Genomic DNA, 27,973 nt, shown 5'->3' with positions numbered 1-27,973 from the left:
CTTTACATTTAGGATTCATTGAAAATATTCTTATTTACGTGGATATTTTTCAGCTTAAAAAAATACATGATGCTCAGTGTTTCAGCTAATTCTTCTCTTTAATTGACCCATATGTGTAGCACATTAATTTTGCTTTTTAAAGAAACACTTATATTCCAGCCAGTGCATTTATTTTTAAACCAAATATAGTTCAAGTTACTCACATTTAGGTGGTTGTGGTGGTTTTAAACCAATGGCATTTATTGAAACTACTGCACTTTCCTTATAACTGCTCAGTCCACCTTTACCGAAACTAATGTATTTAAGCGAAAACCAGCATGTTTCAACTCTTGGCAATACATGTGCATGTCAGCCAATGAGTCTTTGTTGAAACTAGCACAGTAAATTCCCCCCTTTTCAGTACCTCATAGCTAAGGTCATTGGCAAGCTGCTGCAAGGAATCTCCTTTTGCAGCTGTTTGCATGGATTTGTTTTTATACAGAAGAACACAGATTCTAGATTTATTCATGTTCCATACATTTTGGATTTTCAAGTTTTAACATTATTGTTTTTATATATTTCTAGATAGATAAAAACTGTTACTTTTATTGTCTCCTATAAAATGGAATTTGTCAGTTTTGGAGGCAGTTGCTGAGATTCTAAGAAGTATTATTAGCAGAATTACTGAGATCTAATTATTTAATTCCCCTTCCCCTCTCTCTACCATGGTTTTAACAAATGGCTATTCCCCAGAGTGCTAGCTCTGAAGGATGAAGGAATTTTGGCTGAGTTCTATGACTGCAAAGGCAGAATCTTTGTTATGCTCTTAGCTAGAGCTGTTTATACATGGTGATATAGAATGCCTTTCCTGATGATGGCTCACCTAGTAAAAGAAAGTTGCTCTTTCCTTTAAAAAGAATAAAAAACACCTAAGGGCTCTTCACACCACTCTGGCAGCATGTGGGAGCCTTAAACTGTGCATAAATTATACTTGCGCCCATTTTAAAGAAGTGTAAATGAGAATCTGTTCCTAAAACTAAAAGCCATGGCATTTTCTTACTCTATTCAGACCCTGAAGGCCTGAATCAGAATCCAAATACTTATGTAAACAAACATACAATCATTTAATAAACTATTTAAATTCAGAAAGTAACTCAGATTCACCATTCAGGAAATGTGGGGGGAAAGCAAGATTAAATTGAGAGAAGATAAGAAAGGGTGTTTGATTGCTCACCACATGCGTGCACAAATATAGGGAGAAGCAGGAGGCTCATGATAGTAGGCCAGGGCATATGACTGGGGAAACATTGTTTCACAGAGTCAGATGTGCTTGTGCAAAGGAGGTGTATGTACGAGTGACTTTATGGAGCAAGGGCGCAGGTCACCAGCTTCACCTCCAAACATATTCACTACCGAAGAGCTTGATGGTACACACACTGTCATCTGGATCTTATCACTTGACTTTTCATTGTGGGGATGCAGTGTATCTCTTGTTCTGTTTCTAGTCATCTGTCCACTCTGAATGACCATACTAGCTACCCAATTCTGCAGCTAGTAGGAAATGCCACGATAGCTGTGTGAACTGTACCTTCTTCCAAATTCTCTTCCTCCATATTGCACCTTAGGGTTATAGACATGATCTTTACAACCCATCGAACCCCGTACCAACATAAGGTTATTGTTGCACCAGAGTTTCTCAAGGCAGCACACAGTGCACTGCCAGCCATGCCATCAGATGTGCTCAATCTTATTTTAATCTGGGGAGCCGACAGTTCAGGTTAGAGTACCAATACTTTTTCTATTCACTACCACTTTTTTTCCTACTTTATTGTTCAGAAGCCAAATTCTGAGGTTGTTACTCAGTCAGCAGGAGAACAGCCTATATTTGCTTATAGTAACTTATTAAAGCATAGAGACATATCTAGGAACCAATTATCTCTTTTTTCTATTCTACACCAGTGTAGAACATGTCACTTGCTATTGTCATACACCGCAGTTCATTCACAAAGCATGTAAGAGTGAATTCATTTCAGTCACTAGTTTCCATTGTAAGCTGCTTCTAGAATTTATTTATCTTCCTTTCTATTCCATAAATTGCACTTATTCACACCAGGTTAAGAAAACGACAGAAGCTACTTTGCAGACAATACAAGACATGGTCACCATTGAGGATTATGATGTGTCAGAATGTTTCCAGCACAGTCGCTCTACAGAGTCTGTGAAGTCAACAGTTTCTGAGACGTACATGAGTAAGCCCAGCATTGCGAAAAGAAGAGCTAACCAGCAGGAGACTGAGCAGTTCTATTTCATGGTATGTTGGTTGCTTCTTCAGCCATGTGATCTGGTCCAAACACCTATAATAAGTGTTTTCAAAAGGAATTGAAGTAACAGATAAAATTAATCCATTGATCTTCATCTCTGCAGAAATTCAGAGAATTCCTGGAAGGGAGTAATCTCATCACAAAGCTGCAAGCAAAACATGACTTACTGCACAGGACACTTGGAGAAGGTAAATGATGCAGAAGATACTGAAAAGCAATTCTAGGGTGAACCCACTAAAATATTTAAAGTGTATGCAGTGGAAAATTACAAAGCTCAGAGTCCTAGTACCCAATATATAATACAGGCGTGATTTATTTACCAGTCATAATTCAATGCAATGGTTAGAGCCTTTTCCTGCACAAGAGAAAGCTATAAACTGGTTTTATTTCTTGAACAAATATTAGTTTGTATTTTACAAATATAACAATGCGGACAAATGAATGCATTTGGGAATGAAACTATTGAATGAAACATCTGTGTTCTGATTTGAGAAATAATACAATACTAGGCACATGCTGAATCAAAAGCTGTGCAAGACGTACTGTTTTTGCTTCCTGAATTTTTTTGCAGAGAGAGTTTTGTAAACGTGTAAATGGCAACATTCTGTAAGACCCCTATCCTGCAACTGGAGCCACCAGCACAGACTCTCATGCCCCGCAGAGCCCCACTGTGGCTGCACTCCAGGAACGGGACCTGCCCTTGGGGATCTGATTGCAGGATCAGGTGGTCCTGAAAAGAAGAACTAGGGAAGTGTCACCGACTGGCACACTGAAGAACCAGGGAGGGGAAGACAAGCAAATGAACCCATTTACCACAAGACAGCATTAGTGAGTGGGGGCCCAAGAGATGGGAGGAAGCAAGATGCTGGGGAAAGCAGAAATAATGGAAATTTTGTGATAAAATCTGTTCTCAAAAAATGTTCCACCTGTTCAGTCAGGATGCTAGATCCAGATTTGCATCCAGGTCACATAGTTTGAATAAAAATCCAAACTCAGAAGGAATCTAAAATTTTGATAGCATCTGGATCCTGATCACCCCAATCAACCTATGTCTTCTTACAGACAGATCATGTACCTGGGGTTAATATGGGATTTATTTGTCAAAGTTAAATAGACCACCATTAAATCAATTATCAAGTGGTCAAGCCAAGCAGAATCATGAGTAGACTGTTCAGGACATGCAGGTGAATGAGAGACAGACACTTGGGATGGAATTAATCGTACGCCACAACCCTATTAATTATACCTTGCGGAGGGGAACTACAGTGCCTGCCCTATGCTCTCACGGGACTTTAACCACAAACCAAACAATAACTTGGGTACTGCAGTGATAGAGGCCACAGGGCTGGGGACTGTTTCATTCCGCAAAGACTCCAAGTCCCTCTCCTCTGCTGAGAACAAGGTCCAACAGTGAAATCCTGGGTCTTGTTTGCATCTGGGAGCTGGCCCTTTTAGTCTTTATGCACACAGGACACCAGCCACAAGTTGCAATGAGTCAGTGGTCATACCAACATTACATAAATTTTGGAATTCTTCTGCTTTCAACCCAGTTGTGCCTCCAGGAGGCTGCAGGGAAGGTGGAAAAACCCACTGGACCTCATACCAGTTTGCCCTAATGGGAAAAATTCCTTTCTGATCCCTAGAAACAGGTGACTGGTTAGACCAACAGCATCATAAATGGCACAGCTCCAGCTCTACAACAAATGAAGGGGAGGGAAGGGCAGCTAAGACTAGAGTGGGTGTTTCAAAAGTCTCTTAAACTAGCTTAATAGGCGAGGGAAGAGAGGTGCATTGAGCAGCCCGCCAGTCAGGTGGGCCCATCTCCTCTGGCCCAGTTAATGACTACGTGGAGGACTAAAGGAGAAGGGAGCAGTGGGACAGCCCCCATTCTGCCATCCTTGTACTTCGGTCTTCTCTCACTCCCTGCTGTCCCTGCTGTACTGAAGATGGTAATTAGAGAAGTTGTCTTTTGAGTATAGATAAATCCTATAACAAGCAGTCTTAAAATTCTTCACTGGTTCTTTAAACAGATACATGGTCATCCTGAAAAAGGATTCTGTTAAGTCTAGATTATCCAAAAATTAACTTAAACTTCCACAGCTGTTTGGGAAACTGATTCCTCTCAATTTTTATTTATTTATTTATTTAGAGAGAGAGAAAGAGAGAGCGAGTGTGTTGGTAATTTATCGTTAAACTGTGACATAAATTGATAGTTTATACAGACACAGTTTCTATGAATTTTGGTGGAAAAACAAATTGTGCATAAGTTGTAATGCCATGTCATGTATTTCTGACAAAACTGATTTTGTAGCCTCTTGAGATGGTACTACATTAATTAAAACTAGATATGGGTACACTTTGTATATATAGAATAGATTGAAAGAGAGAAAAGGAAGCTATTTTGGATGTACCTATTATATGGCTTGGTAGTTAACAGAAACATGTAAAGCCTTGAGTTCTCTTTTCCCTTCGCATACATTCATGTAGCATATGATTCTACCTTCATGACTTTCATTGTCCCATAGAATTGTACTGGAACTCTCATGTAATACTACCCTCAAATACAGTTCCTTTGTGGGCACATTTGCTGGAAGTGGCAGAGCCCTACCAAAATTAGGACAAAACTCTGAGCAGGTGGCAATGCTTTGTCAGGTTGGGTATGTCCTTAACATCACTATATTGTAAAACTAAGGTTATGTCTACACTAGGAGTGAGGGGTGTGATTCCATAGCTCACATAGACATACTCATGCTACCTTTCATTGAGCAGGCACTAAACACAGTGATGTAGCCACGGTGGCACAGACTAGCTGAGCCAAGTGTGTATCATGGGGTTCAGGCAGGTTTTACTGAACACAGTTAGCCCATGCCACTGCCATGCTACCATAGCTATCCTACTGAGCTAGCACAAGTATGACTACTCAAGCTAGGGAATCTCACCTATAACACCTACTGTAGACATAGACTAAAACAAGATAAACACTGCAAGCAAACGTTACCTGAAGCCAGAAGACACAGCTTTTTAGCTGAGGTGATAGGCTACCAAAGTTAGTTTAGTTGCTAAAGTTCAGTTTTTGTTTCAGTATTTATTTATTGTGGTGAACCTGTATCTTCAGATTTGGAAAAATAAATAAGACATGTTCGTCTTTGAGTGCTTGCTCATGTCCATTCCACGTTAGATGTGTGCGCAGTGCATGCACTATTGCTGGAAATTTTTCCCTCAGTGGTATCTGTCGGACCAGCTTTATTACCCTCTGCTGCCGCATGCTTATGCACCGGTATAAGGGGCACTGCCAGCTTCACACCCTCTCTGTTCCTTCTTACCACCTGGGACGGTTACTGGAACAGCTCCTCTTGCTTCGGCGAGGCTTTTTTTCCCTCTTAAACTTAGTATGTTAGTGTAGTAGTAGTGTAAATAGTATTCGTGTAGATAGTTAGTCCCCACTCTTTAGTGTAGAGGGGCTCCCTTTTTCCCTGGGGCCAGGCATGCCCCAGTCCCTGGGCTTCAAGCCTATGCCAGTGAGCGACCTACACTCCAGTTGTCTGAAGCCTCTGGGAGAGACTCGCATACAATAACGCTGTCAAATCTGTCGGGACCTTAAGTCTTGTACGAAGAAAGACCGAGAGGATAGACTGAGAGCTATCCTAATGGAAGCCGCTCTTAGACCAGCGTCGGAGCCAAGCTGATTGGATTGGTATCATAGTATAATTCCCAATTCTGAACCTTAGCATCCAAAATATGGGTACTAGCATGAATTCCCCTAAGCTTAATTACCAGCTTAGATCCTGTAGTGCTGCCACCAATCAGGACTTAGAGTAGAGTGCCTGATAAACTCTGGTCTCCCCCAAAACCTTCCCTGGGGACCCCCAAGACCCAAATTCCTTGAGTCTCACAACAAAGGGGACTAAACCATTTCCCTCCCCTTCTTCTCCCCTCCAGGTGTTCCCTCCCTGGGCTCCTGGAGAGATATACAGATTCAAGCTCCCTGAATCTAAACAAAGGGATTCCCCCTTCTCCTTTCTTCCTCCCAGATCTTTCCCGCCCTGGGGACACTAGGAGATCACTGTGATTCAAACTCCCTGAATCACAACACAGAGAAATCAGGTGGGTTCTCCCCCCGTTTCTCTCCCCCTCCCTTCTCCTTCCCTGCTAAGTACAGACTCAATTCCCGTGAGCCTCTACAAGGAGAAGAATCAGACAGGTCTTAAAAGCAAAACTTTTAATAAAAGACTCATAGACTCTAGGACTGGAAGGGACCTCGAGAGGTCATCGAGTCCAGTCCCCTGCCCTCATGGCAGGACCAAATACTGTCTAGACCATCCCTGATAGACATTTATCTAACCTACTCTTAAATATCTCCAGCGATGGAGATTCCACAACTTCCCTAGGCAATCTATTCCAGTGTTTAACTACCCTGACAGTTAGGAACTTTTTCCTAATGTCCAACCTAAATCTCCCTTGCTGCAGTTTAAGTCCATTGCTTCTTGTTCTACCATTGGAGGCCAAGGTGAACAAGTTTTCTCCCTCCTCCTGATGACACCCTTTTAGATACCTGAAAACTGCTATCAGGTCCCCTCTCAGTCTTCTCTTTTCCAAACTAAACAAACCCAATTCCTTCAGCCTTCGTTCATAGGTTCTCAAGACCTTTAATCATGACCATGTTCTCAAGACCATGTTCTCAAGACCTTTAATCATTCTTGTTGCTCTTCTCTGGACCCTCTCCAATTTCTCCACATCTTTCTTGAAATGCGGTGCCCAGAACTGGACACAATACTCCAGTTGAGGCCTAACCAGTGCAGAGTAAAGCGGAAGAATGACTTCTCGTGTCTTATTTACAACACACCTGTTAATGCATCCCAGAATCATGTTTGCTTTTTTTGCAACAGTATCACACTGTTGACTCATATTAAGCTTGTGGTCCACTATGACCCCTAGATCTCTTTCTGCCATACTCCTTCCTAGACAGTCTCTTCCCATTCTGTACGTGTGAAACTGATTGTTCCTTCCTAAGTGGAGCACTTTGCATTTATCTTTATTGAACTTTATCCTGTTTACCTCAGACCATTTCTCCAATTTGTCCAGATCATTTTGAATTTTGACCCTGTCCTCCAGAGCACTTGCAATCCCTCCCAGTTTGGTATCGTCCACAAACTTAATAAGCGTACTTTCTATGCCAACATCTAAATCGTTGATGAAGATATTGAACAGAACCGGTCCCAAAACAGACCCCTGCGGAACCCCACTTGTTATACCTTTCCAGCAGGATTGGGAGCCATTAACAACTACTCTCTGAGTATGGTTATCCAGCCAGTTATGCACCCACCTTATAGTAGCCCCATCTAAATTGTACTTTCCTAGCTTATCTATAAGAATATCATGCGAAACTGTATCAAATGCCTTACTAAAGTCTAGGTATATCACATCCACCGCTTCTCCCTTATCCACAAGGCTCGTTATCCTATCAAAGAATGCTATCAGATTAGTTTGACATGATTTGTTCTTTACAAATCCATGCTGGCTATTCCCTATCACCTTACCACCTTCCAAGTGTTTGCAGATGATTTCTTTGATTACCTGCTCCATTATCTTCCCTGGCACAGAAGTTAAACTAACTGGTCTGTAGTTTCCTGGGTTGTTTTTATTTCCCTTTTTATAGATGGGCACTATATTTGCCCCCTTCCAGTCTTCTGGAATCTCCCCCGTCACCCATGATTTCCCAAAGATAATAGCTAGAGGCTCAGATACCTCCTCTATTAACTCCTTGAGTATTCTAGGAGGCATTTCATCAGGCCCTGGTGACTTGCAGGCATCTAACTTTTCTAAGTGATTTTTTACTTGCTCTTTCCTTATTTTCTCTTCTAAACCTACCCTCTTCCCGTAAGCATTCACTATACTAGACATTCCTTCAGACTTCTCAGTGAAGACCGAAACAAAGAAGTCATTAAGCATCTCTGCCATTTCCAAGTCTCCCGTTACTGTTTCCCCCTCCTCATTGAGCAGTGGGCCTACCCTGTCCTTAGTCTTCCTCTTACTTCTAATGTATTGATAAAAAGTCTTCTTGTTTCCCTTTATTCCCATAGCTAGTTTGAGTTCATTTTGTGCCTTTGCTTTTCTAATCTTGCCTCTGCATTCCTGTGTTATTTGCCTATATTCATCCTTTGTGATCTGACCTAGTTTCCATTTTTTATATGACGCCTTTTTATTTTGTAGGTCATGCAAGATCTCAAGGGTAAGCCAAGGTGGTCTTTTGCCACATTTTCTATCTTTCCTAACCATCGGAATAACTTGCTTTTGGGCCCTTAATAGCGTCCCTTTGAAAAACTGCCAACTTTCCTCAGTTGTTTTTCCCCTCAGTCTTAATTCCCATGGGACCTTGCCTATCAGCTCTCTGAGCTTACCAAAATCTGCCTTCCTGAAATCCATTGTCTCTATTCTGCTGTACTCCTTTCTACCCTTCCTTAGAATTGCAAATTCTATGATTTCATGATCACTTTCACCCAAGCTTCCTTCTACTTTTAAATTCTCAACAAGTTCCTCCCTATTGGTTAAAATCAAGTCTAGAACAGCTTCCCCCCTAGTAGCTTTTTCAACTTTCTGAAATAAAAAGTTGTCTGCAATGCAGTCCAGGAACTTATTGGATAGTCTGTGCCCCGCGGTGTTATTTTCCCAACATATATCTGGATAGCTGAAGTCCCCCATCACCACCAAATCTTGGGCTTTGGATGATTTTGTTAGTTGTTTGAAAAAAGCCTCATCCACCTCTTCCGCCTGATTAGGTGGCCTGTAGTAGACTCCCAGCACGACATCACCTGTGTTTTTTACCCCTTTAGCCTAACCCAGAGACTCTCCACCCTTCCGTCTCCTATGTCCATCTCCACCTCAGTCCAAGTGTGTACATTTTTAATATATAAGACAACACCTCCTCCCTTTTTCCCCTGTCTATCCTTCCTGAGCAAACTATACCCATCCACACCAACATTCCAGTCATGTGTATTATCCCACCAAGTTTCAGTAATGCTAATAATGTCATAGTTGTATTTATTTATTAGCACTTCCAGTTCTTCCTGCTTATTACCCATACTTCTTGCATTTGTATAAAGGCCTCTAAGATACTGGTTTGATCTTGCCTCCCAGCTTTGCCCTGACCCTCCTTCCTCTCTGCTATTATAGCCCGTGCTCCCTCCTGTTTCCAACCCATCTCCCAGGTCTTGTTCCCCACTTACCTGTGGGCTTTGCTCACCTGTCCCCGTCGAACCTAGTTTAAAGCCCTCCTTACTAGGTTAGCCAGTCTGTGCGCAAATAAGGCCTTTCCCCGCTTCGAAAGGTGAACGCCATCTGTTCCTAGCAGTCCTTCCTCAAATAGCATCCCGTGGTCGAGGAAGCCAAAGCCCTCCTGGCGACACCATCTTCGCAGCCAGGCATTCACCTCCACGATGCATCTGTTTCTGCCCGGACCCCTACCTTCAACAGGAAGAATCGAAGAGAATACCACCTGCACTCCAAACTCCTTAACCCGTACTCCTAGAGCCCTGTAGTCACTCTTGATCTGCTCAGCATCACACCTCGCAGTATCATTTGTGCCCACATGGATGAGTAGCATAGGATAGTAGTCAGAAGGCCGGATAATCCTCGACAAAGCCTCTGTAACATCTCGGATACGGGCCCCTGGCAGGCAGCATACCTCCCAGGATGAACGGTCAGGGCGACAGATGGGTGTCTCCGTCCCCCTCAGCAGAGAGTCTCCAACCACCACTACCCTACGTTTCTTATCAGTGGTGGCAGCAGACCTCCCAGCCTTAGGGGTACGAGGCTTCACCCCCTTAACTGTTGGGGGTGATTTCTTCTCTCCTGTATCAAGAAGAGCATAATGGTTATCTATTACCACAACAGGAGGGTTCGCAGCAGCGGTGGAGCACTGCCTGCTGCTAGAAGTAACCAGCTGGCTGTGTCCGCCCTGAGCCGCCTCCTCCACTGGTGTGTCAGATACACCCTGAGGCATCTCCTCCTTCACTGGAGTGTCAGTAGTCCTGTCAACTGGGACAGCACCATCAGCTGTCTCCACATGGATACTGTCCAGGAAAAAAAAAAGAAATAAAGACAATTTAGAAATAAAGACAATAAAGACAAAGAAAAAAAAGAATAAAGACAATCACTATAAATTCAAGATGGAATATTACAGGGTCTGTCAGCTTCTAGAAATTGGAGAAACAGCCTCCTCCAGCAGAAATACAATTTAAATTACTTTCAGCCAAATACACATTTGCAAATAAAGAAAAAACAAATAAAAAGACTATACCGCCTACCTACCTTTGTACTTACACAATTGGAATAGAAGATTAGAGAGCCTGTAGGTACGTGTGGTCACTCTCAGAGCCCAGAGAGAACAAAGCCAAAGCCAAACCCAAAAAACACAACAAAGGCTTCCCTCCACCGAGATTTGAAAGTATCTTGTCTCCTGATTGGTCCCCTGGTCAGGTGTTTGGTTCCCTGTTTGTCAACCCTTTACAGGTAAAAGAGACATTAACCCTTAACTATCTGTTTATGACAATTGGGCACCAAGCGCTTCAGTGCGAAGCAATCCTCTGGCACTGCATGTTTCTCAGCACTGTTCTTTATCTCCAGTGCCAAGGAAAAAACATAAGAATCAGCACTCCAAGAGCAGAGACTCCCCAGTGCCAAGAAAAGGCAAACAGGAGGAAGGCACTGTAGTGCAACCCACATCAGGCTACTCCTCCATCCCCAGTCCTATGGCAGCACAGTCAACTCTGCCCCAAGAGCATTGAGCTCGGTGCAGGAACACCCTCCCCCCCGCAGCTGTGCCAGGAAGTCATTGCTGTGCCAGTGGGATTGCAGTGCCTTCTACCCTAGAGGCCTTTAAAGCAGCCAGGGACTTATTATCTCTCCTGGTGCCACCGACCCCAGTGGGAGAACCACCTGCCCTGATGAGCATGAGCAGAAGAGACCATGGAGCTCCAAGCTCTTTCCCAGCAGCAGGGCCCTTGGTACCTTCCAGAGGCAAGCCAGCCCTTCTTTCATCTGTGAGCTCATCCCCGGTCTGGCACCGGTCCCCGCACCCATGGTACCAACTGGCAGAAGCAAGGGGTACCGCTCCCCTGTGGTCACCTCAAGAGGCCTCTTCTTTGGAATCTAAGGTGGAGTCCTACACCCATCCCAAGAGTCGCCAGCAGTATCCATCCTACATCCCACCGGATCCTGGTGCAGGTCCCCCAACTGGCACCTGGCTGGCAGGGCAGTGGCTGATGTAATGGCCGTTCTGGAGCCCTATGGGGTTTTCCCCCAGTACCGGAGCTGTCATCCCACCAGTCCTGCTCAGGTCTGAGAGGCTGGCTGCCGCACTGCTCCATTTGGCACCAGAATCCCACTCTAGTACCAAGCCTGTTACCGACGTGCAAGATGTGGGCCTGATGGAAGTAATAGGGGCAAAAGAAAAGGAGAAAGCTCTTCATCCAGTACAGGCCTCTTACTTTTCTTCACCGAGTCTGTCTCGGGTCCGAGCAGGAGAGCCCCTCAGGAGCTTTTAAAGATAATAGCTGCTAATCTGTGACTAGAGGTTCAGGTGTTCAAGAAGTCCATAGTCTCACTGACATTTTGGCTGAAGCAGCGCCATCTAAGGTGGCCCTACCCATCAATGAGGCTGTTATAGGTCCAGTCAGAGCCCTGTGGCAGATCCCATCTTCTCTCCCTCCCACTTCAAAGAGGGTAGAGGAGAAATACTACGTGCCAACCAAAGGGTATGAGTACTTGTATTCTCACTCTCCTCTCGGGTCCCTAGTCATAACAGTGGCCAATGAGAGGGACAGACAAGACCAGGCAAGTTCTACCCCCAAACAGAAAGACTTAAAGAGTCTAGATCTGTTTGGCAAAAATTTTATTCAATGAGCAGATCGCAGCTTCATATGTCTAACCAGCAAGCCCTGCTGGGGCAGTCCGATTACAATATGTGGGACTTTGATGAAATTTAAAGACTTACTGCCTCATGATGCCAGGCAAGAGTTTTCTGCCCTCTTAGAGGAGGGAAAGAACATATCCAGAGACTCACTCCAGGCAGCCCTGCACACCGCTGATGCGGCAGCCAGAATGATGGCTTCCACAATGGCTATGAGGCGATGCTCTTGGCTGCAGTCCTTGGGGCTACCACAGGAGGTCCAACAGTCAATCCAAGAACTCCTGTTTGAGGGTAGTTCACCATTTTTTGAGCAAACAGACACAAAGATCCATGGCCTGCAGGACTCAAGGGCTACCCTCAGATCACTGGGTCTCTGTGCTCCAGCTCTTTTGAGGAGGCATTTCAGGCCTAATCAACTGACTCGCTTCTCAGCTCTGCCACCACAACAGGACCTGCTCAAGAAAAGGACCAGGAGTTAGAAGTGTTGTCAACCATTCCCATCCACCTCAACCTCACTAATGGGGTCGCATAGATACTCAGGAGGTCCCAAGCAGAACTTTTGAAGGCGCACCTGACATCTGATTCTGTTCCTGAATCTTTTGGTTTTGGACCAACTTTCCCACTTCAGCCCAGTATGGTCCTTCATCACATCAGACCGCTGGGTGCTGAATACAGTGGTGAACAGTTACTCTTCAGTTTTCCTCCACCCCTCCCTCCCACCTCCATCCCTCTTCAGGGACCCTTCTCTGGAGTAACTTCTAGCCCCAGAGGTGAAAGCACTCCTACAGGTGGGGCCGTGGAAGAGGTGCCTTGAAACTTGAGAGGGAAGGGGTTTTACTCCCGATATTTCCTAATCCCAGAGGCCAAGGGCAGGGGGGGTTCTTTGACCCACCCTGGACTTGCGCCTCCTCAACAGTTATTTTAATAAACTGAGGTTCTATATGGCTTCACTGGGCTCCATCATTCCCTTCCTGGATCCAAGGGACTGGTATGCCACCCTTCACTTCAGGAACATCTATTTCCATCTTCCAAGGCCACAGAAAATTCCTCAGGTTCGTAGTAAACCAGTCCCATTACCAATTCACTGTCCTCCTGTTTAGACTGTTTGCAGCCTCCTGGGTTTTTACGAAATCCATGGCAGTGGTAGCAGCCTTCCTTAGAAGGCGAGGGTCTAAGTCAACCTGTACGTCGACGAATGGCTGATCAAGGGCCACTCAGAGGCTCAAGTAAAGAACAGCGTCAGCCCGGTCCAAGCCACTTTCTGAGCACTGGACCTGTTGATAAATGGACAAAAGTCGACTTTCATTCCAGTCCAGAGAATAGAGTTTATCGGGGCCGTGCTCGACACAGACTTGACACAGACCAGAGCTTTCCTTTCAGAGGCTCCATTCCAGACAATGTCAGATCTGATATCCAGAGTCTAAGTCCACCCCATCACAACAACCAAGGTTTGCCTCAAGCTCTTGGCACACATGGCTGTGTGCATTTACATGGTACAACACGCAAGGCTGTGCCTCAGACCACTACACACATGGCTAGCTTCAGTGTTCTCACTGAACAGACATCACTTGGACTCGGTGCTTAGTGTTCCAGCCCTGGTCCTCGCCTCCCTTGGTTGGTGGAAGGACTCTTGGTTGGCATTGGGGGGCATTCCTTTTGTCCTGTTGGTGTCTCTAGTTTTGGATGCTCCCATCTAGGTTGGAGAGCCCATCTCGATCGCCTAAGGACTCAGGGCTTATGGTCCCAGGAAAAGCTTTCCCTACACACAAATGTCAGAGAGCTCAGAGCGGTCCAGTTACCTTGCCAAGTGTTTCTTCCCCAGATCATGGGCAAAGTAGTATGAGTGCTTACAGACAACAGGGCAGCCATGTTCTACATTGACAGACAGGGAGGAGTGTGGTCCTCCACCCTGTGTCAGCAGGCCGTCCATCTGTGGGACTTCTGCTTGCAACACTCCATTCACCTCATGGCTATCAGTCTTCCAGGAGCCCGGAAAGCCCTGGCAGGTCACCTCAGCAGATCTTTCTCCTCTCTCCATGAGTGGTCTCTTCACACAGAGAGTACCAGGTTAATCTTCCAAAGGTAGGGATCTCCCCAGGTAGACCTGCTTGCAACCAGGCAGAACAGGAAATGCCCTCAAGTTTGCTTGCTTCATGGTCACAGCCCAGATCCCTTTCAGCCACCTTCCTGCTTCCATTGCAGAACTCCTAATCTATGTATTTCCTCCAATTCCTCAGGTCCTTCTGAAAATCAAGCAGGACAAGTATGACTGTTATCCTATAGTGCTGGCATGGCCACACCAACATTGGTTCAGCAACCGCTGCTACAACGTCAGTAGTGCCTCTGCTACCCTCCTACTCCATGCAGACCTGATCTCGCACGACCATGGGATGTTTACTCCACGTGAACCTCGTGGCCCTTCATCTGGCTGTATGAAAGTTCCATGGTTGAACCCAGAGGAAAAACTTTTCAGAACAAGACCACCAGGTCTTTCTAGGTAGTAAATACCCATCTACTCGTGCTACTGACCTGGCCTAGTGGAAGCATTTCTCTATATGGTCTTCCCAACAAAGTCTGTCTCTTACTTGGCCTTCCCTTCAATCTATACAGGAATACCTGCTCCACCTAAAATAGCAAGGTCTGGGCCTTGCATCTATCAAGGTACACCTAATGGTGATCTCAGTCTTTCACCTGCCAGTGAGTGGTAGGTCAGTTTTCTCACATGAGATGTCCATCTGCTTGTTTAAAGGGTTAGAGAGACTTTACCCAGAGACTTGCGAGCTGATTCTACCCTGGGATTTAAACCTGCCCCTGTCAAGAGTCAGGGTTCCTCCCTTTGAGCCGTTAACATCATGTCCTCTGCTGTTTCTCTTCTGGAAAGTCACCTTCCTGATAGTGATTACCTCAGCCAGAAGGGTCTCGGAAATCAGGGCCCTTATGTCAGAACCACCATACACAATGTTCTTTAAGGAAGATTCAGCTGTGTCCCCACTTGCCTTCCTTCCAAAGGTGGTTTCACAGTTCCATAGTAACCTGCCAATTTTTCTTCCCAAAGCCACACGGGAATTCAGAAGAGCCACGGCTTCACTCACTGGATGTCAGACATGCCCTAGCCACCTACATTGAGAGGATTAAGCCGTTCCGTAGATCTATGCAACTCCTTGTGACAGTAGCAGAAAGGATGAAAGGCCTGCTGGTTTCAGCCCAGAGAATCTTATCCTGGATAGTCTCCTGTATTCGGGCTGCTACAAGCAGGTGGACTTTCCACTTCCTGCCATCTTGACTGCTCATTTGACAAAAACTCACCTCATCAACTGTGTTTCTGGCCCAGATCCCAATTCAAGATATCTGCTGGGCTGCAACCTGGTCATCAGTGCATACCTTCTCCTTCCACTATGCCATTACCCAGCAGGCACGAGATGATGCCAGATTTGGCAGAGCAATGTTGTAATATGCATGTCCATGAACTCGGAGGCCACTCCTTGGGTACTTCTTGTGAGTCACCTAACATGGAATGGACATGAGCAAGCACTCAAAGAATTAAAAACAGTTACTACTTTTCCATAACTATTGTTCTTTGAGATGCGTTGCTTATGTCCATTCCACAATCCACTGTCTTATCCCTCTGTTGGAGTTAGCCAGCAAGAAGAAATTGAGACGGTGCAGGGCCAGCAGGGCCCATTATACTGATGCATAAGCGTGTGGCACCAGAGGGAGCTAGAGCTGGCCCAGTGGATACCACTGAGGGAAAAATCACTGGCAATGATGCACATGGCACGTACACTCCTAAAATGGAATGGACATGAGCAACACATCTCAGACAACAGTTACAGAAAGGTTAGTAACTGTTTTTTTTTAAATCATGTCAATAACAAATATGGGAAACATACTAATTATCAAACTGGTTCAGTCCCGTTGGCCCATCTAGTCCAGTATTCTGACTCCAACAGGAGCCAGTACCAGTGCTTCAGAGGAAGGTAAAGGAAACCTCACATTAGGCAGAATAATCCGCCCCTTGCAGTAGATCTCATCTTGATCTCCAGTAGCTAGAGATGGGACTAAACCTTGAAGTCTGAGGGTTTTTTCTAGAATTTGTTTGCATTAACTATTATGACTTTAATATTTTTTTAACCATATAAATGTCCAATCCCCTTTTTAATCTTGTTAAATTTTTGGCCCCAATGAAATCCTGTGACAGAGTTCCACAGTTCCCAAATATAGTGTTTGAAAATGTTTTCCTTTAATTGATTTTGAATTTGCCACTTTTAAATTTCATTGACTCTCCCTAGTCTACCTTCTCTAGACCATGCATTATTTTACTATATTTTTATCATGTCCCTTCATATCATTTCCTTTTAAAGGTAAACAAAACAGTCCTTAATTCTCTCCTCACATGAAAGATTTTTCATGCCCTGGATCATGGTGGCAGTGGACCTCCACTTTGGGGAGGCTAGCCCCATGGCCCAACTCCTTCCATACGAGGCCCCCCCCCCACAGCTGGAGACCTGAGCCACTCACACCTCCCTCTATGGCCAGAGAAGCCCCTGGCCAGCCGGAACCCTGAGCCCTCACCACTCCCGCCACCAGAAAAAGCCCCAGGTCAGCCCTCCTGAGCCGACCATCCAAGCCCCAGCCAGAGCAGAATCAGCCAGCTCCCACTGACCCGAGCCTCGCCAGAGCAGACCCAGCGCAACGGCCAGCCTGGGACCAGAGCATACACAGCCCAACCTCCCACGGCAGCGCTGCAGCCAAGAAGGCAGAGCCTTTCCTGGCCTATTATACCTGCCGCCCATAGCCCTTGATCTTTCTTGTGACTCTTCTCCTGAACCTCCTTAGGTCTGCAAAATATTTTTTAACATGGGAGTGACCAGTAGTATGTGCGCAGAATCCAAGAGGGCTGCACCACTTATTTGTATAATGGCACTATAATATTTTGCATATTTTTCATCCATCTGTTCCTATGTAATCCTAACATTCTTATTGCCTTACTGACTGCTGCTACCTTCTTTAGACCATTCATTATTTTATATATTTCTATTCAGGTTTCCCTCATTTCCTTTCTAAGATAAACAATTTTATCATTGCAAAAGGTACAGCAGAGTGACTCAATGTTCCATTGTTAAGGGTCCCTATTTAGTTAATATATTTAATTATCTAGAGGGAGGGAGATGAGTGGTATGAGCAGTGAGGTAGAAAAGTTTGCAGATGACTAACCTAAATAATTGTGTCAAATCCAGAGAAGACTCAGGAACTTCAGAGGGCTTTAACCAAGCTAAGTGAATGGGCAACCCAATGGTAAATTAAATTAATTATTTATAAATGCAAAGCAGTGCTCCTTGGGGAGATAAAAATTAAACTACTCATACAGCTCGTGGATATAAATTAACTATATCAACTCAGGAAAGTGACTTGGGCCTCACTATGGACAGCTAAATGTGCAGCATTGACACACTCTTAAGAGAATAAAGAAATTGTTATTAGCAAGCAGTTACAGTCAAGAGCTCTGCATTTTTGGCATTGAACAAGTTTAAGCACCAGCCCAGATGCAGTCTAATCCTGGCACAGCTCTATTTAATATTGATTTAGTCATTAAAATACATGAGTGTAAGCAATGGAGGCTATTTGGAATTTTGCATCACATTATTTACATTACCAAATGGTTCTTTAAGAGAAAATGTCTGAGAAGTAGCTTTATACGTGGATTATTTGGGGTTATTTAAAACTATGGAGATGGACGATAACCTCACATTGCCCTGAGTCATCATACAGTTGTAAATCTTGTGAAATAAACTTGGGTTAAAAATAATTTGGGATGAATAGTAAACTGGCAAGCATAAGTATAGTTACATACAAAAATAAGCTTTTATTTCCATAAGCTACAACTGAATATTTCCTTGTTCACTGAACTCCTCTAGGTCACAGAGCTGAATACATGACCACAAGGTAAGATTTTTTTTTACCTCTTTTGTGTTGTAGGGAACTACACAGATAATAAAGTTTCAAAAATCATCTATATGAAGAATGTGACGACTTTGAAACCTGAGTATTGTTAAATAAATTGTATAAAAGCATACTTGCACCACACATTCTAGCATCTAACTAAGCTAATGCTGTGACTTCAAATTGATAAAGGACTGACTTGTCCATCTTTTTCTGGAATTATAAAATACTTTTGTGAACTGTTTGGTCAATGTCAAGTATTGTGAAGAGAAGAGAAGCCTTCATAAAATCTCATAAAGTTGAAACACATCAATTTAAAGGTTAATTTTTTGCTTTGGTGAATAGGAATGAAATCTTTTTTAACATTTCTGCACTCTTATGGTGTAATGCAATGTTCCAGATTGTCACTTTTGCAAGATATTTCTTCTCAGGTATAGTTTCTATTGCTACGAAAGCATTACTGTGGAAACAGAAGTTTTAGGGGAGAAAGATTTCTTTAAAGATTAATTAAAAGTAATTTCCAGTAATACATCAGCCCAGGGTCTCACCACCGTTTTTTTTAGGTTTTAAAGTAATTTTGTCCTAACTTTTAAAATGGTTTTCGGTCTTCTATTGGTGCCTGAAAGAGCCATAGAAACAAGGGAACCTGACTGAATATATAGGGACACTAACTACACACTGAGTACTGTCGAGTGCACAAAATAAATTGTGAATTAGAGAAGAATACTTATTTCAGTAATCTCTTTTGGTTCTAGTCATCCCATATGTTACGTGTAACAGTACTGTGTGAACATTTAGCAGACAGAAGTGCATCATGGGTTTTTCATGTTGATGTTATTCCTTTAATTCCTCTAGCTAAATTGTAGTGTATTTTGTTTCTTGTGAAAAGAAATTGTCAGTTTGAATCTGAGAGGCTAATCTGTTTAACAGTTACCGGCTCCAGATGAAAATGTCCATGAATTGTTTTTTTGAAGTGCCTGAGGAAAACAATGCCCAGCTTTAATTTTCATTTGAAGTTTCTCCATCATGAGGCAACTTCTCTGCTTAATAAAAGAGGTGCTTAGAATGTTGGTGTGTCATGCTGTGGTTGGCAGAATAGATTTCCATTCCTGCTGCACATTTCGAGGATGATAATATAAAATAAGACCATTCCAATCATACACTTTCGGGGGAGTGTACAATAAAACTTTAAAAGAGGATTTGTAAGGGATGTCAGAATGATCAGTGAGGAATTTCCTTTTAACAGGATTTTTCCTCTCTTTATTATGTTACACTTAAATCTTGTGAAATGTCTTTGTTTGACAAGTACAGTTTTTGTTTTCCTTTTTTCCTCTTAAAATGTTTTATTACTTTTCCACAAGCTTACAGATATTTTATTGTATGACTTAATTCTACCTTTCTCAGTAATCATATTCCCTTCCCTTAGGCCTCCAAACCTTCCCCCTAAACCCCAGAAACACAGGAAGCCCAGACCCCAATCACAGTATAATGCTAAGTTGTTTAATGGTGATTTGGAATCATTTATCAAGGTACTGGCACCAGCTCTCTGGGTGGCTGATCTCAACACTTCTTGCTGTAATGGTCAAAACCTCATGTAAACTGAGGCAGATCATGATGTTCAAATCTGTCTTGGGGCTCTTGCCCAGCTGATCAATATAATACTTCCTAAAGTCAGAGGGAAACAGAAGAATACAATATTCACATTGAACTTCCTTACAATTTATTTAATCCAAGTATGGATGGTAGTGGCAGCCTGGTTTTGGTTAGGAATTTGCAGTTCATTAAAAGATAAAATTTTAATGCTATATCCCACAATCTGCCATTATTTCCTACTGGCAGTTTTAGTCACTTCAAATAAATCAGAACCCTATGTACAACCAATATTACACTGGGTCTGAAATCCAGGTTCTTCTTCGAGTGATTGCTCATATCCATTCCAGTTAGGTGTGTGCGCTGCGCGTGCACATTCGTCGGAAAACTTTTACCCTAGCAACTCAGTGGGCCGGCAGGTCGCCCCCTAGAGTGGCGCCATCATGGCGCTTGATATATACCCCTGCCGGCCCACCCGCTCCTCAGTTCCTTCTTACCGCCCGTGTCGGTCGTTGGAACAGTGGAGCGCGGCTTAGCTGACCTCCACTTCCCTAGCTACTCGTAGTTCTCGTATATAGTTATGCAGTTATAATCCTTTTATATATATATTTGTATAGTTATACGTTTTTTCTTTGCTAACATAGTTAGTTTAGTAATAGTTAGCGGGGTTCAGGAAGTAGCCCCTTCCATGAACCCGGTGCCGGAGCCCATGCACGGCTCACCGGGTTTTAAAATGGGCTCGGCCTGCCAGAAGCCGATGCCGAAGGGAGATCCACACGACTCCTGTTTGAAGTGCCTCAGGGAATCACACTTGACAGCTAAGTGCCCCATTTGCAAGGCTTTTAAGCTGAGAACAAAAACAAACAAAAAGGAGCGGGACTTTCACTTACCCCTCCACCTTTGGCGCCGAGCGATGATCAAGCGGCTGGCAGAAGCGCCTCCTCGGCACCGGACCCCGCCAGTACTGCCAAGGCCTTTCGGCACTGGCCGTCGCCGGCACCGAAGTCGACTCAGCACCGCTCCCTTCCTCCGAGGTCGAGAAAGCCTACGATTCCTGCTGGTGCCTGACGGCTCCCCGGCACGCGCCGTGGTTGAGCCCCCTGCTCCTGCTGCTTCCGTGCCACCTGCATCGCAGCCAGACAGCTCGTCTAAGTCGGATTGTCCGGCACCGACACCTGCAGAGGCACCGATGACATCGGCACCGTCGATTCCAGTCCCCCAGGGCCATTGAATCCGGTGCCTGACAGCTCCCCGGCACGCGCCGTGGTAGAGCTTACTGCTCCTGCTGCTTCCGTGCCAACTGCACCGCAGCCAGAGAGCTCGTCTAAGTCGGATCGCCCGGCACCGACACCTGCTGAGGCACCGACGACGTCGGCACCGTCGATCCCGGTCCCACAAGGGCCGTAGAATCCGTGCCTGACGGCTCCCTGGCACGCGCCGTGGTTGAGCTACTGCTCCTGCTGCTTCCGTGCCAACGGCACCGCAGCCAGAGAGCTCGTCTAAGTCGGATTGCCCGCCACTGACACCTCTGAGGCACCGACAACGTCGGCACCGTCGATTCCAGTCCCACAAGGGCCGTCAAATCCGGTGCCTGACGGCTCCCCGGCACGCGCCGTGGTTGAGCTTATTGCTCCTGCTGCTTCCGTGCCGACGGCACCGCAGCCAGACAGCTCATCTAACTCGGATCGCCCGGCACCGACACCTACCGAAGCTCTGACGACCTCGGTACCGTCGATCCCGGTCCCATGAGGGCCGTCGAATCCGGTGCCTGACAGCTCCCCAGTATGCACTGTGGTTGAGCCTGCTGTTCCCTCCACGCCGGCGACATTACCAACGGCGAGGGATCTCATGGCCATGACAGAGTCGATGCTGCCTGACCCCGGCACCGCCGGTGCGGGTAATACAGTCTCTTCATGTGACCGTCCTCTGTCAGCACAGCAGAGCGGCACCGTTCATGATCACGGTCCCGCAGACCTCCATGGCCTGTCGGCACACCCGACACCACTTGCAGTCCCGGTGCTGTTTTCCTCATCGGTACTGGTCTCACTCGCTGCACCGGTCGGTATCCCGTTCGCCGACCCGCTATCGGCACCATTCCGACTCCCGGCACCGCGACAGGTACCTTGACTCCTGTAGCCTCTCCCCGAGCCTCGAGATCTCGGTCGACCTCCCGGCACCGTTCTGGTTGCGGGTCTGGATCTCGTTCCAGGTACCGGTACGCCTCCCGGTGCCGGTCCCCGGTGCCGAGTTGGGCAAGGTCCGATAGAGTCAGAGACTCTGCCTGTGCCTTCTTTTAGTACCTCCATCCAGACACGCATCCGTGTCATCCCACATGCGCAGATCTTATGCTCAGGACCACAATTCTGATATGATGGCCAGCGGGCGCCAGCCCCAAAACCGAAAGAGGCTTGGCGAATGAACCTGCTTGGCCGCCAGGTGTACTCTGCAGAGGCCCTGCAGCTCTGGGTAGCAAGGCAACAAGCCTTGCTTAGCTGCTATAATTATAGCACCTGGGTGAAGGTAGTTTAGTTTATGGAGTTTCTCCCTCAAAACTCCCGCCAAGAGTTCGCTGCCGTCTTGGAGGACGGGGGAAAAAGGTACCCAGAGCGTCCCTCCAGGCCTCGTGGGACGCAGCAGACTCTGCAGCCAGGACTCTGGCCTTTGATGTCGCCATGAGGTGCATCTCATGGCTTCAGGTTTCAAACCTGGTCCGAGCTGCAGTAGTGCCATTCAGGATTTACCCTTTGTTGATAAAGGGCCTCTTCGCGGCAAGACAGCCACCAGGCTGCGAAGCCTGATGGCAATAGGGTCCTAATGCGCGCTCTCTCAGCATGCATAGTGCCACGACCAAACGCAGGCCTTTCTGTCCCCCAGCCGCCATACTCTGGGCCTATCCAGAGACAGCTTCGGCAAACGGTGGAGGGCCAAGGTGGTCGCAAGACGAACGTCAGGACCCCTAAAGACCCGGGTCAAGGTCCCTCGCAATTACCACGGGACCAAAGACGAACCGTCCAAGGTGCGCCTGAGGGCGGTGTACCAGTCACCGGCCGGGATCCCAATCCCGCTTTCTCCTTGCATGGCCCCAGTTAATTTCAGATCGCGGGTCCTGCGTCACTAGTGGAGCATAGGTACCACCTCTAATTTGTTCCAGCCCCTGTCCCCCTTCAGGGACCCCTCTCACGAGCAATTCCTCGTACAGAGGTGCAGACGCCGACTGACAGAAGGGGCAAGGGGGTTTACCTCCCGGTATGCCCTAGGCCCCCCTCGAACGGAGGTCTCAGACCTTTCTAGTCCTGCACGGACTCAACCGGTTTTAGGATAAGGTTGAGTTCCGCACGTACCCTGGGAACCATTATTCCATCCTGCCTCCTGGGGGCACTATGCCGCCCTGGATATGAAGGGACGCGTACTTTCGCAACGCCATCTTCCCTCCGCACTGGAGATGACCTCCGCTTTCTAGCCAACTGTCAGTAACTTCTGGTTTACGGCCATAGTCGCCGCCTACCTTCGCTGATGTCGGATATGCTTTTGTTCCTATCTGGACGATTTCGCTTATCTGAGGAAACGCTGAGACACAAACCACTCAGCGCGTGGGCATCGTCACGGTCTTATTCACAGGTCAAGGCCTGATGATTACTATAGAGCAATCCCTCTGGTTCCCACGCAGAGGTTTGGACTTCCTAGGGCTATCCTGGTCTCCTACCTAGCCGGAGCCTGCTTATCACAAACTGCGTTTTAGGCAATGGCAACAATCATCTGAGGTCTGCAGGCTTTCCCAACAACCTCGGCTCGTACTTGTCTCAGTCTCCTGGGTCCACAGCTGCCCGCAAGTTTGTAACCAAACACGCCAAGCTCCGCCTCCGTCCTCTCCAAGTCCGGCTCACCTCGGCGTACCACCCGGACAGGGAGCCAATGGTCATGGTAGTCACCGTTCCCTCGAGCACCTTAGGCTCCCTAGAGTGTGGCTAACTCCCTCCCTGGTGTGGGCAGGGATGAGGTTCCTCCGCCCCAGCCCTCACTGCCCCTGACGACGGACAGCGTCATCTCTCTGCTCGAGTGCTCATGGTCACCCTCCGAGCTTAAGGCCTTTGGTCTTCTCGGGAGCTGCATTTCACATCAATGCCCCAAAAATGAGAGTAGTCCGCCTGGCGTGCCAGGGGTTCCAGCGGCAGCTGTGAGGCCGTGGTATCTCGGTGTTTACAGCCAACACAACGGCCATGTGCTTCATAAATAACCGGGGGGGGACATGGTTCTCCCCCCTTTTGTCAGGAGGCCGTCATTTCCGGGACTTTTGCATGGCCCACTTAATGGAGCTGGTGACGTCCTTTCTCCCAGGCGTTCGGAACGTCTTGGCGCTTTGACTCAGCAGGTCTTCCTGTCTTACGAGTGATCACTCTGCCCCATGTGAGGCGTTCTGCTTTCCAGAAGTGGAGATGTTTCCTCACATAGACCTGTTCGCTCACCGTGAGAGCAGAAAATGCCAGATGTTCTGCTCCTTCCAAGGTCTCTCCTCGGGATCGATCTTGGACGCATTCCTCATGCCGTGGAAAGGCCAACTCCGTTATGCCTTCCCACTGTTCCCACTGGTTCTTTAGGTCCTGCTCAAATTCCGCAGGGGCAGAGCGCGCATCATCATGATCACTCCAGAGTGGTCCAGGCAGCACTGATATACCACGTTGCTCGGCCTGTCAATAACCGACCCAATTACCCTGCCACCCCACCCAGACCTCATCACTCAGGGCAACAACAGGCTTAGTCACCCGGACCTGCAGCCTCTTCGCCTCACGGTGTGGCTGCTGCGTAACTGAGCCGGGGTGACAGGAAGCCTTCCACCTGGTCAAGTACCGGGCTGGGTGGAAGCGTTTCTTCTACAGCTGCAATATGCTCGATCTTGCTCCTGCTGAGGTCTCGATCCCCTCTATTTGGCCTGCCTCTGGCCTTCAGCGGCAGGACCTGGCGGTATCATCGCTGAGGATACACTCAGCGGCCATCTCTACCTTCCGGCCAGGCTAAGGTGGACGTTCCGCTATGGGTTCGAGGTCCCTCAAGGGCTTGGAGCGCTTGCACCCTCGGGTGCGCCGCCCAGCCCCAACCTGGGACCTCAACCTAGTTTTAGCCAGACTTATGTCTCCCCCATTCGAGCTGTTCACGACTGGCCCTCTGCTATACCTGTCTTGGACGACAACTTTCCTCATAGCTGTTACATCGGCCAGACGGGTCTCCGAGCTCAGAGCTCTTACGGTGGCTTTCCTCCCTAAGGTGGTTTCGGCCTTTCATGTTACCCACAGCTCAACGCAATGGGCACAACCATTGCACTCCTTGGACATCTGTGGAGTGCTCGCATTTATATTGCGCTGACAGAGCCATTTCGTAAGGTGCCCCAGCTCTGTCACGGTAGCGGGCCAAAGGGAGGGCTTGCTTGTTTTCCTCTCAGAGGATCTCATCTTGGGTGATGGCGTACATCCGCACTTGTTATGATTTGGCTCATATTTCCCCAAGCCACATCATCGTACACTCTACCAGGGCTCAGGCTTCATCTGCCGCCTGGCTGGCTCGTGTTCCTACCCACGAGATCTGTCACGCAGCTCCATTGGTCCTCGGTCCATACCTTTGCTTCGCAGTATGCCCTGGTTCAACAGTCAAGAGAGGCTGTAGCCTCTGGCTCAGCAGTTTTCATTCTGCCACATTTCACTCCGACCCCACCGCCTACGTAAGGCTTGGGATTCACCTAACTGGAATGGATATGAGCAATCACTCGAAGAAGAAAAGACGGTTACTCGCCTTTGTAACTGTTGTTCTTCGAGATGTGTTGCTCATATCCATTCCACACCCGCCCTCCTTCCCCACTGTCGGAGTAGCCGGCAAGAAGGAACTGAGGAGCGGGTGGGCCGGCAGGGGTATATATCAAGCGCCATGATGGCGCCACTCTAGGGGGGCGACCTGCCGGCCCACTGAGTTGCTCGGGTAAAAGTTTTCCGACGAATGTGCATGCGCGGCGCACACACCTAACTGGAATGGATATGAGCAACACATCTCGAAGAACAACAGTTACAAAGGTGAGTAACCGTCTTTTTTCATTTTCCATGACTTCAGGAGTTCATTATATTGGGTGAAATTGTGAGAAGCGTACTTCTGTATCTTATATCTTTGCTGTATTTACTGTCTTCTTCTTTTTCTTTCTTTATTTCTAATAATGCTTCTAGCCGAGGACGAAGGAACTCTCACACCAGACACCAGGTATAGCTTTAGTGAAAAGAAAGCTGATTCTTCCTTGCTAACAATTGCATTCATGCCTGGCTTTAAATTAATTTTCCAGTTGACCTTACAGGGGAGGTTTGCATTAAAAAATTTAATTGTTTCATAACTCAGTTTTAGCTGCCATAATCCTCCTAGAGACTGACTATGGAGAGATGAACTATAAATGTACAGATATTCCCATATTCATTAGCAGGCACTTGCTCCCCACAATGTCCTGTGTTGAATGAGAATAAAACTTCAAGTGAACTGTAGTAGTAAGGTTTAGGTAATCAGTTTACAAATTTTAAAAAAGTTTTTCAAAAAGATGACTCCTGGAAACTCAGCCTGGGATCTGAGAGTCAAGCTGGGTTCTTTTCTTCTTGTATATCATCACTGGTAGTAAATATTTTGCAGGACAAATTCCACCCTCAATGGCACAAATATGATCCCACTGTCTTCAAATTGAGCTTTCGGTGACACCTGAGCAACTGCACTGAAGACTAATGGTATTGCACAGATGTCATTTTGTGATTAAAAAGGCATAATTGTAAATCATAGCCCTGGGCAAAACATAAACATCATTATCATCAATTATCTGTGCAAAGATACAAATAAAACAAAAATTAACACACACACATATGAAAAAAATAAAATGTATTGCCTTCCAGCACAATCCATATCTTGGAACAGGCACTATGATACAGACTGGGTGAGAGCTCAGCCACAAGGAAAGAGGCTGTTCCCCTGCATGTCCGGTCTTTAAAAAAAAAAAAAAAAAAAAAAAAAAAAAAAAGGTAGCCTAATGACCAATTCAGTAAGGCCGGGGAAAGGGTCCCTAGTCAAAGAATGAGCTTTGTGTGGAAAGGATGAGTCATTTTTCCTGGCCCCACAACAGAATTACAGCTAGAAAAAAATGGCTCATTACACAGGACATGTTCATCAATCTGAAATATGTGCTTGTTAATAGCAAATATTTGATCTGAATTAATGACAGTGGAAGGGATCAGTCTTGGTGACATCTAGCCAAAGCAGATTCCTTCCTCAAATGATTTTTTCCACCAATGGATCAAAAATCTATGGCCTGTTACATTTGATTAGCAATGAGCTGGACAAATGTGAAAACTAAGACAGAATGCATGTTTTAATGTTGTGAAGCTACTCCTAAAACAGGCATTAAAATAGTCATGTTTACTCTGGTAATTTCTTACTGCAAACAATACCCTTTTAGCAGCTTTACTTTCCTTGTATAGATAAGTATGCTAGGAGTAAATGTGATATATGTTCTAATATTTTGCTGTTCTGTAATTGTTGTAGTATTACTAGGTTAGCAGCTGAACTGTGCAAATCTTGTGCAAATGAATTTATCTGTTACTGAATCGCTACACAACCTGAAATGTAAATTTTGGTGTAATTATTTTTGTTGATTCTTAGCCATAACCCTCCCTTTGCCTTTTTATTTTTTAAATAAAATTCTAAAATTTACATTATTTAAAGTAGAATAGTAGCTGGAATTATGATAAATAATCCCATTAAAGCATTATAATGTTGCACACCAAAGCAATAGTTAGGTTGTCTGAGCAATTCCATTGTAGATTTTTTCCCCAAACATATAATAATAATTTATATATATTTGCCCATTGTCTTCCAGTAAGAAACTAGACACACAAATTGCAGAAGTGTGGCATATAGAATCTTTGCCTGGGCTTAATTCTTAGCTCTCCCTTCCTCACTTCTAATTTAGTTTAACATGAAACTAAAGGACTACTTTATAAGAAGAAGAAAAAAGGTTGCGTGTTTTGAGTGACAGAGGATTTTTTTGTTTTCTTTGTGGTTTTGTAACTCAATCTGTTTTTATATTAAATTTTGAAATAAATTAGTTCATATTTGAGATTCATTTTTCTAAAAATATTGTAGCCACCAAATAATGATTTTTGCAGGTATCTTTTGGTTATGAAAGAAGTGTATTTTTCAAGCATAAGCAGTAACTACTGTATTTTTA

The 27,973-nt window shown here is 45.8% G+C and overlaps 1 protein-coding gene across 2 annotated transcripts in view; it reads left to right on the top strand.

The window, feature by feature from the left end:
• The window catches only part of SRGAP1 (SLIT-ROBO Rho GTPase activating protein 1), a 263,498-nt gene that overhangs the window by 189,380 nt on the left and 46,145 nt on the right, over nt 1-27,973 (top strand). For both annotated transcript variants that reach the window (XM_030548849.1, XM_030548848.1), the window contains exons 9-12: nt 2,093-2,290; nt 2,404-2,488; nt 18,123-18,150; nt 25,941-25,974. In XM_030548849.1, the coding sequence (XP_030404709.1) occupies nt 2,093-2,290; nt 2,404-2,488; nt 18,123-18,150; nt 25,941-25,974 (345 nt within the window). The remainder of the gene's footprint in view (nt 1-2,092; nt 2,291-2,403; nt 2,489-18,122; nt 18,151-25,940; nt 25,975-27,973) is intronic.

Source organism: Gopherus evgoodei, chromosome 1 (genome assembly GCF_007399415.2).
Source record: "Gopherus evgoodei ecotype Sinaloan lineage chromosome 1, rGopEvg1_v1.p, whole genome shotgun sequence".
Lineage (NCBI taxonomy): Eukaryota > Metazoa > Chordata > Testudines > Testudinidae > Gopherus > Gopherus evgoodei.
The sequence above is the reverse complement of the archived record's forward strand: the minus strand, read 5'-3'. Positions and strand labels throughout refer to the sequence as shown.